Below are 16,667 nucleotides of genomic sequence, written 5' to 3' on the forward strand. Positions count from 1 at the left end.
CAACTTTTTTGCAATGTGTTGCAAAAAAGTTCTAAGTTAATAATTATTTGCAAAAAAAAAATGAAGTTTCTCAGTTCGAACATTAAATATCTTGTCTTTGCAGTCTATTCGATTGAATATAAGTTGAAAAGGATTTTGCAAATCATTGTATTCTGTTTTTATTTACAAATTACACAACTCGGCAACTTCACTTTTGTCCATTAATTTCACATAAGCATCCATCATGGAATATTAAGATGTGTTATCAACGACTCACTTAACGAGCTTCCCTGAAATCATAACCTTAATTCACTTCAGCACAGGAAATAAATTGTTAATTAGCTATCAGTCTGAACTTCCTGACTATCTGGCTCACTAAGAATAATGAGTCAAAGGAATGTTTGTGGGCAAAAGTCAAAACATGTTGTCCCAAAACCACATTGAGAAAGATAGACAAACACTGCATTGCCTAACCAACCAAGTCTTTAATAGTTGGCATTACCCTGATATTACCTTTTTTCAACATTAAGCTACCACTTACTTAACAATAATATAATAATAACCCCCTCAAAATAAGCAACTATTTTAGAAAATTCTACAAACTTTTTTGTGAGATTAGTATATTTGCTTATATTTGTTTTATTTCCTCCACTGCTGAACTTTGATTAGAAGAGTTGCGAGTGGGCATATTTTGTTTGTAATATTGATCCCTGCAAATGATTACCAAGAAGGTAAAACAAACAAAACCCAACAGTCCTAAGTGAGCAAATCTTTACTGGAATCTATTCTATATATTGTGACGTGTCAGGATTACTCGAATGGTGTTGTTCTATTTTGCCTAATTCCGTCGTGCCACAGTTCCAGTGGATGGACAGAACAAAAGACTAAACAGGGGATTAGTCGAGACTTTGTTGTGGATTCCACGCGCCATTAAAGGTGAGCTCTATGTATGAGTTGGATGGGTCATATTCTCTCTTGTGCTCTGTGAGTCTGAGGCTACACACTCAAAGAAAATGCTGGGTTATTTTGATAACCCAATTTATGAGTTGCGAGTGTTGGGTTACATTTTGTGAGTTATTTTTATGAAGAGCAATCCAGTTTTGGGGTTATAAGGGTATTATTTTAACTCAATTTCTGGGTTTTCAAAACTATGAACCATTGTTGGGTTGTTTTTCAATTAATGACGCTTTTTTTTTTTTTTTTATTAAAAATGTAAATTTTTCTTGAAGGGAATTTTATTAAGGGTTAATCTCATTTAAATGATTTACAATCACACATCTTAAGGACATGAAAATATATGAGCATGTTGTATAGAACTACTATGACCATACACGGCAATTCTTGTAAAAAAAAACAAATGTCACTCATATCTTGCTTTTGAGTATATTTTAATGGAATAAAAATAATTTTGATCAGTAGTTGTGAAGGAGTAGGACAAACCAGCAGTAAAATGCATACATTTTAACCAATTATTGGGTCGAAGAGCGCTAAATTGTGCAACCCAATAGTTGGGTTTGGAATAACCCAACATTGTAATGAGCATAACTCAGCTTTTGTGTTAAATAAATTCAACCCAATAGTTGGGTTATGAATCAACCAACATTGAGTTAGCGTAACTCAACTTTTGTGTTAAATCAATTCAACCCAAAAGTTGGGTTATGAATCAACCAACATTGAGTTAGCGTAACTCAACTTTTGTGTTAAATCAATTCAACCCAATAGTTGGGTTATGAATCAACCAACATTGAGTCAGTGTAACTCAACTTTTGTGTTAAATAAATTCAGACATTGTGTAAGCGTAACTCAACTTTTGTGTTAAATAAATGTAATCCAATAGTTGGGTTATGAATCAACCAACATTGAGTCAGTGTAACTCAACTTTTGTGTTAAATAAATTCAGACATTGTGTAAGCGTAACTCAACTTTTGTGTTAAATAAATGTAATCCAATAGTTGGGTTATGAATCAACTAACATTGAGTCAGTGTAACTCAACTTTTGTGTTAAATAAATTCAGACATTGTGTAAGCGTAACTCAACTTTTGTGTTAAATAAATGTAATCCAATAGTTGGGTTATGAATCAACCGACATTGAGTTAGCGTAACTCAACTTTTGGGTTAAATAAATTCAACCCAATATTTGGGTTATGAATCAACCAACATTGAGTTAGCAAAACTCAACTTTTGTGTTAAATAAATTCAACCCAAAAGTTGGGTTATGAATCAACCAACATTGAGTTAGCGTAACGCGACTTTTGTGTTAAATAAATTCAACCCAATAGTTGGGTTATAAATCAACCAACATTGAGTCAGCGTAACTCATCTTTTGGGTTAAATAAATTCAACCCAATAGTTGGGTTATGAATCAACCAACATTGTGTTAGCGTAACTCAACTTTTGTGTTAAATAAATTCAACCCAATAGTTGGGTTATGAATCAACCAACATTGAGTTAGCGTAACTCAACTTTTGTGTTAAATCAATTCAACCCAAAAGTTGGGTTATGAATCAACCAACATTGAGTTAGCGTAACTCAACTTTTGTGTTAAATCAATTCAACCCAATAGTTGGGTTATGAATCAACCAACATTGAGTCAGCGTAACTCAACTTTTGGGTTAAATCAATTCAACCCAAAAGTTGGGTTATGAATCAACCAACATTGAGTTAGCGTAACTCAACTTTTGTGTTAAATAAATTCAACCCAATAGTTGGGTTATGAAACAACCAACATTGAGTCAGTGTAACTCAACTTTTGTGTTAAATAAATTCAGACATTGTGTAAGCGTAACTCAACTTTTGTGTTAAATAAATGTAATCCAATAGTTGGGTTATGAATCAACCAACATTGAGTCAGTGTAACTCAACTTTTGTGTTAAATAAATTCAGACATTGTGTAAGCGTAACTCAACTTTTGTGTTAAATAAATGTAATCCAATAGTTGGGTTATGAATCAACTAACATTGAGTCAGTGTAACTCAACTTTTGTGTTAAATAAATTCAGACATTGTGTAAGCGTAACTCAACTTTTGTGTTAAATAAATGTAATCCAATAGTTGGGTTATGAATCAACCGACATTGAGTTAGCGTAACTCAACTTTTGGGTTAAATAAATTCAACCCAATATTTGGGTTATGAATCAACCAACATTGAGTTAGCAAAACTCAACTTTTGTGTTAAATAAATTCAACCCAAAAGTTGGGTTATGAATCAACCAACATTGAGTTAGCGTAACGCGACTTTTGTGTTAAATAAATTCAACCCAATAGTTGGGTTATAAATCAACCAACATTGAGTCAGCGTAACTCATCTTTTGGGTTAAATAAATTCAACCCAATAGTTGGGTTATGAATCAACCAACATTGTGTTAGCGTAACTCAACTTTTGTGTTAAATAAATTCAACCCAATAGTTGGGTTATGAATCAACCAACATTGAGTTAGCGTAACTCAACTTTTGTGTTAAATCAATTCAACCCAAAAGTTGGGTTATGAATCAACCAACATTGAGTTAGCGTAACTCAACTTTTGTGTTAAATCAATTCAACCCAATAGTTGGGTTATGAATCAACCAACATTGAGTCAGCGTAACTCAACTTTTGGGTTAAATCAATTCAACCCAAAAGTTGGGTTATGAATCAACCAACATTGAGTTAGCGTAACTCAACTTTTGTGTTAAATAAATTCAACCCAATAGTTGGGTTATGAAACAACCAACATTGAGTCAGTGTAACTCAACTTTTGTGTTAAATAAATTCAGACATTGTGTAAGCGTAACTCAACTTTTGTGTTAAATAAATGTAATCCAATAGTTGGGTTATGAATCAACCGACATTGAGTTAGCGTAACTCAACTTTTGGGTTAAATAAATTCAACCCAATATTTGGGTTATGAATCAACCAACATTGAGTTAGCAAAACTCAACTTTTGTGTTAAATAAATTCAACCCAAAAGTTGGGTTATGAATCAACCAACATTGAGTTAGCGTAACTCGACTTTTGTGTTAAATAAATTCAACCCAATAGTTGGGTTATAAATCAAACAACATTGAGTCAGCGTAACTCATCTTTTGGGTTAAATAAATTCAACCCAATAGTTGGGTTATGAATCAACCAACATTGTGTTAGCGTAACTCAACTTTTGTGTTAAATAAATTAAATCCAATAGTTGGGTTATGAATCAACCGACATTGAGTTAGTGTAACTCAACTTTTGGGTTGAATAAATTCAACCCAATATTTGGGTTATGAGTCAACCAACATTGAGTTAGCAAAACTCAACTTTTGTGTTAAATAAATACAACCCAAAAGTTGGGTTATGAATCAACCAACATTGAGTTAGCGTAACTCAACTTTTGTGTTAAATAAATTCAACCCAAAAGTTGGGTTATGAATCAACCAACATTGAGTTAGCGTAACTCGACTTTTGTGTTAAATAAATTCAACCCAATAGTTGGGTTATTAATCAACCAACATTGAGTTAGCGTAACTCAACTTTTGTGTTAAATAAATTCAACCCAAAAGTTGGGTTATGAATCAACCAACATTGAGTTAGCGTAACTCGACTTTTGTGTTAAATAAATTCAACCCAATAGTTGGGTTATTAATCAACCAACATTGAGTTAGCGTAACTCAACTTTTGTGTTAAATAAATTCAACCCAAAAGTTGGGTTATGAATCAACCAACATTGAGTCAGCTTAACTCAACTTTTGGGTTAAATAAATTCAACCCAATAGTTGGGTTATGAATCAACCAACATTGTGTTAGCATAACTCAACTTTTGGGTTAAATAATTCAACGCAAAGGTTGGTTTGAAAAAAATAACCCAAAATGTTGAGTTAAAATAACTCAAATTAGGGGTTCATCCTTTTCTGAACCAGTAGTTGGGCAGAAGTAGGACAAACCAGCAGTAGAATGCATAATTTTTAACCAACTATTGGGTCGAAGAGCGCTAAATTGTGCAACCCAATAGTTGGGTTATGAATCAACCAACATTGAGTTAGCAAAACTCAACTTGTGGGTTAAATAATTAAACGCAAAAGTTGGGTTGAAAAAAATAACCCAAAATGTTGAGTTAAAATAACTCAAATTAGGGGTTCATCCTTTTCTGAACCAGCAGATGGGAAGGAGTAGGACAAACCAGCAGTAAAATGTATAGTTTTTAGCCAACTATTGGGTCTAAGAGCGCTAAATTGTGCAACCCAATAGTTGGGTTTCGAATAACCCAACATTGTAATGGGCATAACTCAGCTTTTGTGTTTAATAAATTCAACCCAATAGTTGGGTTACGAATCAACCAACATTGAGTTAGCGTAACTCAACTTTTGTGTTAAATAAATTCAACCCAATAGTTGGGTTACGAATCAACCAACATTGAGTTAGCGTAACTCAACTTTTGTGTTAAATAAATTCAACCCAATAGTTGGGTTATGAATCAACTAACAGTGAGTTAGCAAAACTCAACTTTTGTGTTAAATAAATTCATCCCAATATTTGGGTTATGAATCAACCAACAGTGAGTTAGCAAAACTCAACTTTTGTGTTAAATAAATTAAACCCAATAGTTGGGTTATGAATCAACCAACATTGAGTTAGCATAACTCAACTTTTGTGTTAAATAAATTCAACCCAATAGTTGGGTTATGAATCAACTAACAGTGAGTTAGCAAAACTCAACTTTTGTGTTAAATAAATTCAACCCAATAGTTGGGTTATGAATCAACCAACATTGAGTTCGCGTAACTCAACTTTTGGGTTAAATAAATTCAACCCAATAGTTGGGTTATGAATCAACCAACATTGAGTTCGCGTAACTCAACTTTTTCAACGCAAAAGTTGGGTTGAAAAAAAAATAACCCAAAATGTTGAGTTAAAATAACTCAAGTTAGGGGTTCTTCCTTTTTTGAACCAGCAGTTGGGTTAAAATTGGGTTCATTTTTAACCCAACATTTTTGAGTGTGTACCCGGGCCGGGCCTGGCGTCAATCATTGAGGAACCCTTTTTGTTTTAGTTGTGTTTGCTGTTTCAGAGGAACAGAAAATGAACACAATAACTCAAAGCTGTGTTCTATTATTATGGATGCATACGCTGAGCTTCATTACATGTCAAGGTAAGAACAAAAAAAAAAAAGTGTCATTTGCATTGCATTCCATTATAATTTGACTAATGATTTGACTTTTTTCCCCCCACACATACACAGAATGTACTCTTGAAGATTTTATCAAAGGTCCCATGTATGACTCTAATTTCGATACAACAAGTCTGGAAGCCACTTACCAAAGTAAGGATCAGGTGAGAGTCGCCTGTGCTGTTGGCTACAGTGGATTCTTCAAACTCATCTGCAATAACGGACAATGGCAGTCTCGTGGTACTAATTGCGAGCGTAAGTCAGCACCTGTGGTCGTACGTTGCTCTAATTGTCTGTCTGCCTTCATACATGAAAAAAGACAAAGTGCATGTTGTGTTATGTCAAGTATTTATGTGTGGAATATTCGTCCAATTTATCATTATGTGAGATGACCATGTATGTAGTTTCTCTTAAGCAAGGACATGAATATTGCAGAGATGTGGAACTGATCAAATGGAACCAAACATTTCAATTAGAGATGTCCGATAATATCGGACTGCCGATATTATCGGCCGATAAATGCTTTAAAATGTAATGATCGGTATCGGTTTCAAAAAGTAAAATTTAGGACTTTTTAAAACGCCGCTGTGTACACGGACCATTCTGGAAATTCAAACTACCTTTTTTTCCAAGTTCAAAGAAATTCCCGGTTTTCCCAAAATTCTAAGAAATCTGTCATAAAATTTCTCAATTCGACATGTTCCTACTTCAACATTTCTCTACCGATTTGGAAAATTTCAACACCAACCATTTCAACTCATTCTAACCATTCCAAGTTTTGTACCATTTTCAAAAAAAAAATCCCGCTTTTCCCGAAATTCCCAAATGTTTTGTAAATTCCCATCGAAATTAATGGGACATTCTTCAAACTTCCACAATCCCCACATTCTTCAACCCATTCCAAACCATTCCACCTTTGACACATTCCACCATTCTGAAAATTCCAAACTACTCTTGCTTCCAAGTTCAAAGAAATTCCCGGTTTTCCCAAAATTCTAGGAAATCCGTCATAAAATTTCTCAATTCGACATGTTCCTACTTCAACATTTCTTGACCGATTTGGAAAATGTCAACACCAACCATTTCAACTCATTCAGACCATTCAAAGTTTTGTACCATTTTCAAAAAAAATTCCGCTTTTCCCAGTTCCCAAATGTGTTGGAAATTCCCATAGAAATGAATGGGACATTCTTCAAACTTCCACAATTCCCACATTCTTCAACCCATTCCAAACCATTCCACCTTTGACACATTCCACCATTCTGGAAATTCAAAGTGCCTTTTTTTCCAAGTTCAAAGAAATTCCCGGTTTTCCCAAAATTCTAGGAAATCCGTCATAAAATTTCTCAATTCGACATGTTCCTACTTCAACATTTCTCGGCCGATTTGGAAAATTTCAACACCAACCATTTCAACTCATTCAGACCATTCCAAGTTTTGTACCATTTTCAAAAAAATTCCCGCTTTTCCCGAAATTTCCCAAATGTTTTGGAAATTCCCATCGAAAAAAATGGGACATTCTTCAAACTTCCACAATTCCCACATTCTTCAACCCATTCCACCTTTGACACATTCCACCATTCTGGAAAGTCAAACTACCCTTTTTCCAAGTTCAAAAAAATTTCCGGTTTTCCCGAAATTCCAGGAATTCCGTAATACAATTTCTCAATTCAATATTCAACTTAAACATTTCTCGACCGATTTGGAAAATTTCAACACCAACCGTTTCAACTCATTCAGACCATTCAAAGTTTTGTACAATTTTTTTTTTTTAATTCCCGCTTTTTCTGAAATTTCCAAAAGTTTTGGAAATTCCCATCGGAATTAATGGGACATTCTTCAAACTTCCACAATTCCCACATTCTTCAACCCATTCCACCTTTGACACATTCCACCATTCTGGAAAGTCAAACTACCCTTTTTCCAAGTTCAATAAAAATTCTGGTTTTCCTGAAATTCCAGGAATTCCGTAATACAATTTCTCAATTCAACATTCAACTTAAACATTTCTCGACCGATTTGGAAAATTTCAACACCAACCATTTCAACTCATTCGGACCATTCAAAGTTTTGTATAATTTTTTTTTTTAATTCCCGCTTTTCCAGAAATTTCCAAAAGTTTTGGAAATTCCCATCGAAATTAATGGGACATTCTTCAAACTTCCACAATTCCCACATTCTTCAACCCATTCAAACCATTCCACCTTTGACACATCCCACCATTCTGGAAATTCAAACTACCTTTTTTTCCAAGTTCAAAGAAATTCCCGGTTTTCCCAAAATTCTAGGAAATCCGTCATAAAATTTCTCAATTCGAAAGGTTCTTACTTCAACGTTTCTCGACCGATTTGGAAACCATTCCAACTCATTCCGACCATTCAAAGTTTTGTACCATTTTCCAAAAAATTCCCACTTTTCCCGAAATTCCCAAATGTTTTGGAAATTCTCATCGAAATTAATGGGACATCCTTCAAACTTCCACAATCCCCACATTCTTCAACCCATTCCAAACCATTCCACCTTTGACACATTCCACCATTCTGGAAATTCAACCTACCCTTTTTTCCAAGTTCAAAGAAATTCCCGGTTTTCCTGAAATTCCCTAATACCATTTACTACTTCAACATTTATTGCCCGATTTAAACAAACCTAACACCAACCAATTCAGCATTTCACTTCAACTTCAGCGTTGGAGCATTCACACGCAATTCCTTCCGGAATTACCTCTTCTAGTTATATGGTGAGTTCCATTACGTCTCACCTGTTCTCTCTTCCTTGCATATTTCAAGCACGGCCATGCGGTCACCCCGGTGAGGCCCAGTTTGCGGATTTTCATCTGGAGCTAGGCAATGATTTCGTCTTTGGCTCACAAGTCAAGTACACCTGCCACAAAGGGTAAAAAAAACAAAGCATCATCAATAATTCAGTTCAATGAATTTAAATATTTAAGGGTCTTTTGTATTCAACCCACAAGACAGTGTATAGAACAGACACAGCATTCATGTCACATAAGTGAAACTAAGGCATTTTCTGCGTTATTCGTGTTCCAGTTACCAAATGGTCAGCCGCACCAACTACCGACGTTGCATGTTGGAAGGATGGAGTGGTACAATTCCAGTCTGTGAAGGTAAATGCCGCAGTATAGTGGAGTATAGTCATGTGGTTGCTGTTGTCTCATTTGCCACTGGGATAACCCCTCTGTGTTCTGTCAGTGATCCACTGCCCACCGATCAATGTGGAAGACAGCGTTGAGGTGATTGGGGACGCGGAAGAAGCCAACTTTGGCAATGTGCTTCAATTTAGCTGCAAGAAAAGCAATGAAATCTTGATCGGGTCTTCAGAGATGTCCTGCGATGAGAATGGCGAATGGAGCAGCACTCCTCCAAAATGTGAAGGTATGTAACAGTCGCTGTTCTGCGTTGTGTCTATGTAGTGAGGCACGCACAGGAGTTGAGTCGTGGAGGATTTATTCACCTTTTTTTTGATAGAAACAAAAAGAACAGGGCGTCACACACAGTCCACAGTACACAGGATTTCTCTCCACAGCTCCGAGCGTCAGTGCTCACTCTAGCTCATTATTCAGGTACCGTATTTTTCGGAGTGTACGTCGCTCCGGCCGAAAATGCATAATAAAGAAGGAAAAAAACATATATAAGTCGCACTGGAGTATAAGTCGCATTTTTGGGGGAAATGTATTTGATAAAAGCCAACAACAAGAATAGACATTTGAAAGGCAATTTAAAATAAATAAAGAATAGTGAACAACAGGCTGAATAAGTGTACGTTATATGAGGCATAAATAACCAACTGAGAACGTGCCTGGTATGTTAACGCAACATATTATGGTAAGAGTCATTCAAATAACTATAACGTACCGTATTTCCTTGAATTGGCGCAGGGAATATAGTATTCGCACGTCTAGAATTACTAGAATAACTCGTTTCTCAAAATAATTAACGCATGCTTGGCCTTATCGCCGGTTCATTATTAACGCCGGATCAAATTCGGTTCGCAAAATATTAATTTTATTATCGCATGTCTATAATTTTCGCCGGGTCAAACTCGTTTCGCAAAATATTTAGCACATGGCTAGAACATCTGCCGGGTCAAATTCGTTACGTCACGAGTGACGCTTTACCTGTCCTCATTTTCAAAATGGAGGAAGCTGCTTTCAGTAGTTTGCAATCGCACAAAGGAAAAAAGATAAAGAGCTATTCAGTAGGATTTAAGGTCCAAGCTATTGAATACCGGTACAGTATGCTAAAAAGAACAGTAAGCAGCTATGTTTTATTAATATACCGTATCTGCGTGTGTCAAATACTGTATGAGTCATTAAACCTCCTGGTGGTAGAGGGCGCTGCCGGGCTAGTGATCCTTCTTGCGACTTCCGGTACTGCAGAAGAAGTGACAACACGCAGCAAGAGATTTTTTTTTTTTTTTTCTCTCGCCTGAACTTTTACTTTTAAAGGCCTACTGAAACCCACTACTACCGACCACGCAGTCTGATAGTTTAAATATCAATGATGAAATCTTAACATTATAACACATGCCAATACGGCCGGGTTAACTTATAAAGTGACATTTTAAATTTGCCGCTAAACTTCCGGTTCGAAACGCCTCTGAGGATGACGTATGCGCGTGACGTAGCCCGGCGAACACGGGTATGCCTTCCACATTGAAGCCAATACGAAAAAGCTCTGTTTTCATTTCATAATTCCACAGTATTCTGGACATCTGTGTTCGTGAATCTGTTGCAATCATGTTCATTGCATTATGGAGAAGGAAGCTGAGCAAGCAAAGAAGAAAGTTGTCGGTGCGAAATGGACGTATTTTTCGAACGTAGTCAGCAACAACAGTACACAGCCGGCGCTTCTTTGTTTACATTCCCGAAAGATGCAGTCAAGATGGAAGAACTAGGATAACAGAGACTCTAACCAGGAGGACTTTTGACTTCGATACACAGACGCCTGTAGAGAACTGGGACAACACAGACTCTTACCAGGATTACTTTGATTTGGATGACAAAGACGCAGACGTGCTACTGTGAGTATGCAGCTTTGGCTTCTAAACATTTGATCGCTTGACCGTATGTGCGCAACTTTTTTTTGCGTATGTACGTAACTTTTTAAAAATATATAAGCTTTATGAACCTTGGGTTAGGTGAACGGTCTTTTGGGCTGAGTGATTGTGTGTGTTGATCAGGTGTTTGAATTGTATTGGCGTGTTCTATGGAGCTAGGAGCTAGCATAGGAGCTAGGAGCTAGCGTAACAAACACGCAGGTGTTTTTATGCAGGATTAATTTGTGGCATATTAAATATAAGCCTGGTTGTGTTGTGGCTAATAGAGTATATATATGTCTTGTGTTTATTTACTGTTGTAGTCATTCCCAGCTGAATATCAGGTCACCCCCGGCTCTCACAGCATCTTCCCTATCTGAATAGCCCCACTAGTCCTTCACTTGCACTTTACTCATCCACAAATCTTTCATCCTCGCTCAAATTAATGGGGAAATTGTCGCTTTCTCGGTCCGAATCTCTCTCACTTCATGCGGCCATCATTGTAAACAATAGGGAACTTTGCGTATATGTTCAACTGACTACGTCACGCTACTTCCGGTAGGGGCAAGCCTTTTTTTTAATCAGATACCAAAAGTTGCAATCTTTATCGTCGTTGTTCTATACTAAATCCTTTCAGCAAAAATATGGCAATATCGCGAAATGATCAAGTATGACACATAGAATAGATCTGCTATCCCCGTTTAAATAAAAAAAATTCATTTCAGTAGGCCTTTAACATGGAGGATTACATACCGGTATCTAAAATAAAACAGTTTTCTAAACTGGACTTTCAATCGAAGCAGGAGGTAATAATTAAAGGAATATCTCCATCGAGACGGAGAGACTTTTAAAACGGAAGAAAGAAAATAAGGAAGACTTCTATAAACAAGTTATCGATGCTTTTGGTCAGAAGGAGCTGCTAATGGACTCCATTTATAAGTACAGGTAAGACCATAATAACGTTTTTTTTATTAAATGTGCTTTTCATGATGGTATGCTTACATCACACTCAAAGCGCACGCCTAAATTTACCGCATTCCTTTTGGTAAACACCGGAGTGAGAAGAGGTTTTAAAATAATTACCGCATGGCTTCCGGTAAACGCCGGAGTGACAGGAGGTTTTAAATTAATTAACGCCCCTGCGGCTATTCAAGGAAATACGGTATAGAACATGCTATACGTTTACCAAACAATCTGTCACTCCTAATCGCTAAATCCCATGAAATCTTCTTCCTCGGTGTCGCTTCTAAACTACTCTGCCAATTCTGCCAACTCCAATTCCGCTTCCTCTTGCCGTTTTCTGCTGCATATTTCACTACATCCAGCTTGTAATCTGCAGTATATGATTTCCTTTTCGGTGCCATTTTTGTTCAGCCCTTCTCAGTTTTTGTAAGTTACCGCCAATGTTGAAATGATCAATTTTTATAGCTACGGACGTAGTAGCAGGTAGCATCCCGTGACCCACAATGCACTTCTGCCATGACCCACAATGCACTTCTGCCATTACCCGCCCCCCGACAAATTTTTATTGGTTGACGTGTGCGTGACGATTGCTGACATTTGCCTCGTCTCTTACGGGAATGAGATAAATAATATTATTTGATATTTTACGGTAATGAGTTAATAATTTCACACATAAGTCGCTCCGAAGAATAAGTCGCACCCCCGGCCAAACTATGAAAAAAACTGCGATTTATAATCCGAAAAATACGGTATTTATGCTTACATGTGGAAATAATAATAAATAAAATAATAATAATAATAAAAGGTAAATAAAGCATAAAATAGTCTCAAATAAATTAATTGAATAAAAAACAGCAAATAACAAAAATATATATTAAGAAAAAGGATCTTTAATATGTGCAGCAATTTACCTCATTTTTCCCACTCACATCAACTCATTTTATATTTTTCTACAATAAACTACTGTATTTTTTGGAGTATAAGTCGCTCCGGAGTATAAGTCGCACCGACCAAAAATGCATAATAAAGAAGGAAAAAAACATATATAAGTCGCACTGGAGTTTAAGTCGCATTTTTAGGGGAAATTTATTTGAGAAAACCCAAAACCAAGAATAGACATTTGAAAGGCAATTTAAAATGAATAAAGAATAGTGAACAAGAGGCTGAATAAGTGTACGTTATATGAGGCATAAATAACCAACTGAGAACGTGCCTGGTATGTTAACGTAACATATTATGGTAAGAGTCATACAAATAACTATAACATATAGAACATGCTATACGTTTACCAAACAATCTGTCACTCCTAATCGCTAAATCCCATGAAATCTTATACGTCTAGTCTCTTACGTGACTGAGCTAAATAATATTATTTGATATTTTACGCTAATGTGATAATAAGTCGCTCCTGAGTATAACTCGCACCCCCGGCCAAACTATGAAAAAAACTGTGACTTATGGTCCGAAAAATACGGTATGCCAAAAACCTCATAACAGACATACCTTTTTTTGATAGGAACAAAAAGAACAGGGCATCACACACAGTCCATAGTACACAGGATTTCTCTCCACTACAGAATAAAGAAATAAATAATGCACATATTAATTCCACAGCGGCACACAAGATGTCCACACAGACACGCAGCGGAGTTTTTGACCCGTGCGCAAACTCACAAGACCAGGAAACCCCGTATTAACTGCCGCTAGCATTAAGCTAATCCACACATCATTTAAATATAAAAGTCCGGTTTTTACAACAATTCAACAAACAGAAAGTTCGAGAATTTAACCTGCAGCACGTCACAAGACAGTGTGCATTCTTATAAAATACTCTAAGAGCGACAACCAAAAAGTTTTTATAAAAATAAAGGGAGAGAGACATAAACATGACTTACCAGCTCCGAGCGTCAGTGCTCACTGAAGCTGGATACACACAGGTGCGACGACAAATCACCCCCCAGGGAAACGAAAAGGTATGTAAAGGAAAAGAATAGAGTGGAACCTATTTACAATAATAGACACTTTTGGGGATGTTCACAACAGAAAATTATGTGAATAAATGACCTAAAACAAAATGAAATTTAGCTCGGCTACATGTACATTCAGAATGTAAACATTTTTGGCAAGGAGATACTGCATACTAGTGTTGTCCCGATACCAATATTTTGGTACCGGTACCGGTACCAAAATTATTTTGATACTTTTCTAAATAAAGGGGACCACAAAAAATGGCATTATTGGCTTTATTTTAACAAAAAATCTTAAGGTACATTAAACATATGTTTCTTATTGCAAGTTTGTCCTTAAAGGCCTACTGAAATGAAAATGTTGTATTTAAACGGGGATAGCAGATCCATTCTATGTGTCATACTTGATCATTTCGCGATATTGCCATATTTTTGCTGAAAGGATTTAGTATAGAACAACGACGATAAAGTTCGCAACTTTTGGTCGCTGATAAAAAAAAAGCCTTGCCTGTACCGGAAGTAGCGTGACGTCACAGGAGGAAGGATTCCTCACAATTCCCCGTTGTTTACAATGGAGCGAGAGAGATTCGGACCAAGAAAGCGACGATTACCCCATTAATTTGAGCGAGGATGAAAGATTCGTGGATGAGGAACGTTAGAGTGAAGGACTAGAGTGTAGTGCAGGGTGTATCTTTTTTCGCTCTGACCGTAACTTAGGTACAAGGGTTCATTGGATTCCACACTTTCTCCTTTTTCTATTGTGGATCACGGATTTGTATTTTAAACCCCCTCGGATACTATATCCTCTTGAAATTGAGAGTCGAGAACGCGAAATGGACATTCACAGTGACTTTTATCTCCACGACAATACATCGGTGAAGCTCTTTAGCTACAGAGCTAACGTGATAGCATCAGGCTCAAATGCAGATAGAAACAAAATTTAAAAAAACCCTGACTGGAAGGATAGACAGAAAATCAACAATACTATTAAACCATGAACATGTAAATCCACGGTTAATAATTTCCAGCTTGGCGAAGCTTAACAATTGAAGCTAACTACGGAGCGGCGGCGGCAGTGGGCGTTGTAGCTTTCGACGACACCCCGGCCGCCATCAAAGTCGGCAAGAAACATATATTTCCCCAAAGTTACGTACGTGACATGCACACAGCGACACGCACGTATGGGCAAGCGATCAAATGTTTGGAAGCCAAAGCTGTACTCACGGTAGCGCGTCTGCTATCCAGCTCAAACACAACACAACCTCGTGGTTGTGTTGCTGCAGCCAGCCGCTAATACACCGATCGCACCTACAACTTTCTTCTTTGCAGTCTCCATTGTCCATTAAACAAATTGCAAAAGATTCACCAACACAGATGTCCAGAATACTGTTGAATTGTTCGATGAAAACAGAGCAGTTTGTATGGTGACACATTGGGTACGAATACTTTCGATGCCGTCGTGACGTCACGCGCATACGTCATCATACATAGACGTTTTCAAGCGGAAGTTTCCCGGGAAATTTAAAATTGCACTTCATAAGTTAACCCGGCCGTATTGGCATGTGTTGCAATGTTAAGATTTCATCATTAATATATAAACTATCAAACTGCGTGGTCGGTAGTAGTGGCTTTCAGTAGGCCTTTAAATAAAATAGTGAACATACAAGACATCTTGTCTTTTAGTAGTAAGTAAGCAAACAAAGACTCCTAATTAGTCTGCTGACATATGCAGTAACATATTGTGTCATTTTCCATTCTATTATTTTGTCAGCATTATTAAGGACAAGTGGTAGAAAATGAATTATTAATCTACTTGTTCATTTACTGTTAATATCTGCTTATTTTCTCTTTTAACATGTTCTATCTACACTTCTGTTAAAATGTAATAATCACTTATTCTTCTGTTGTTTGGATACTTTACATTAGTCTTGGATGATACCACAAATCAATCCGATACCAAGTAGTTACAGGATCATACATTGGTCATATTCAAAGTCCTCATGTGTCCAGGGACATATTTACTGAGTTTATAAACATAATATACATTTTAAAAAAAATAAGATGTGATGCCAAAAAACACCGACGTAATCATAGTAGTATCGACTAGATACGCTTCTGTACTTGGTATCATTACAGTGGATGTCAGGTGTAAATCCACACATGGGGTTTGTTTACATTGTGACACCGGTGAGCTACGGTGTGTAGTGAAGCATATTTAGCTGCAGGGATAATACTTGTAAGAAACTTACTTTATTTGTCCCCATGGAGGCGAGCATAGGCGCCGATCCCGTGGGTGCTTCGGGGCCCGAGCACCCACTGACAATGCCGACCCCCCTGGTGGGATCGATGACAACTTTCAGTCTTTAATTTATTTTTTGAAAATCAATTTTGCCCGATTTATGTAATATAAAATTGACAAATCAAATAGTCTATAATTAACAAAGTCTAACCAAGATCACATTATGTACGATAATGAACTAATTACACAATCATCTTGACTTTGATCACACTGCACAAGTGCGAATGAATTTCATACTTAGTCAACAGCCATACATGTCACACTAAGAGTGGCAGTATGAAC

General features: G+C 36.6%; 1 protein-coding gene across 2 annotated transcripts in view; it reads left to right on the top strand.

Annotated features, from left to right (window-relative positions):
- The first annotated feature begins 756 nt into the window (after positions 1-756).
- The window catches only part of cfh (complement factor H), a 65,778-nt gene continuing 49,867 nt past the window's right edge, over positions 757-16,667 (top strand). The window contains exons 1-6 of one of the 2 annotated variants that reach the window (XM_062028524.1): positions 757-915; positions 5,982-6,080; positions 6,171-6,353; positions 8,888-8,993; positions 9,149-9,225; positions 9,311-9,493. In XM_062028524.1, coding sequence (XP_061884508.1) covers positions 6,011-6,080; positions 6,171-6,353; positions 8,888-8,993; positions 9,149-9,225; positions 9,311-9,493 — 619 coding nt within the window. In that variant the 5' untranslated portion in view covers positions 757-915; positions 5,982-6,010. The remainder of the gene's footprint in view (positions 916-5,981; positions 6,081-6,170; positions 6,354-8,887; positions 8,994-9,148; positions 9,226-9,310; positions 9,494-16,667) is intronic. The other variant, XM_062028525.1, reaches the window with a different exon arrangement.

This window comes from Entelurus aequoreus, linkage group LG19 (assembly GCF_033978785.1).
Source record: "Entelurus aequoreus isolate RoL-2023_Sb linkage group LG19, RoL_Eaeq_v1.1, whole genome shotgun sequence".
In the NCBI taxonomy this organism is placed as follows: domain Eukaryota; kingdom Metazoa; phylum Chordata; class Actinopteri; order Syngnathiformes; family Syngnathidae; genus Entelurus; species Entelurus aequoreus.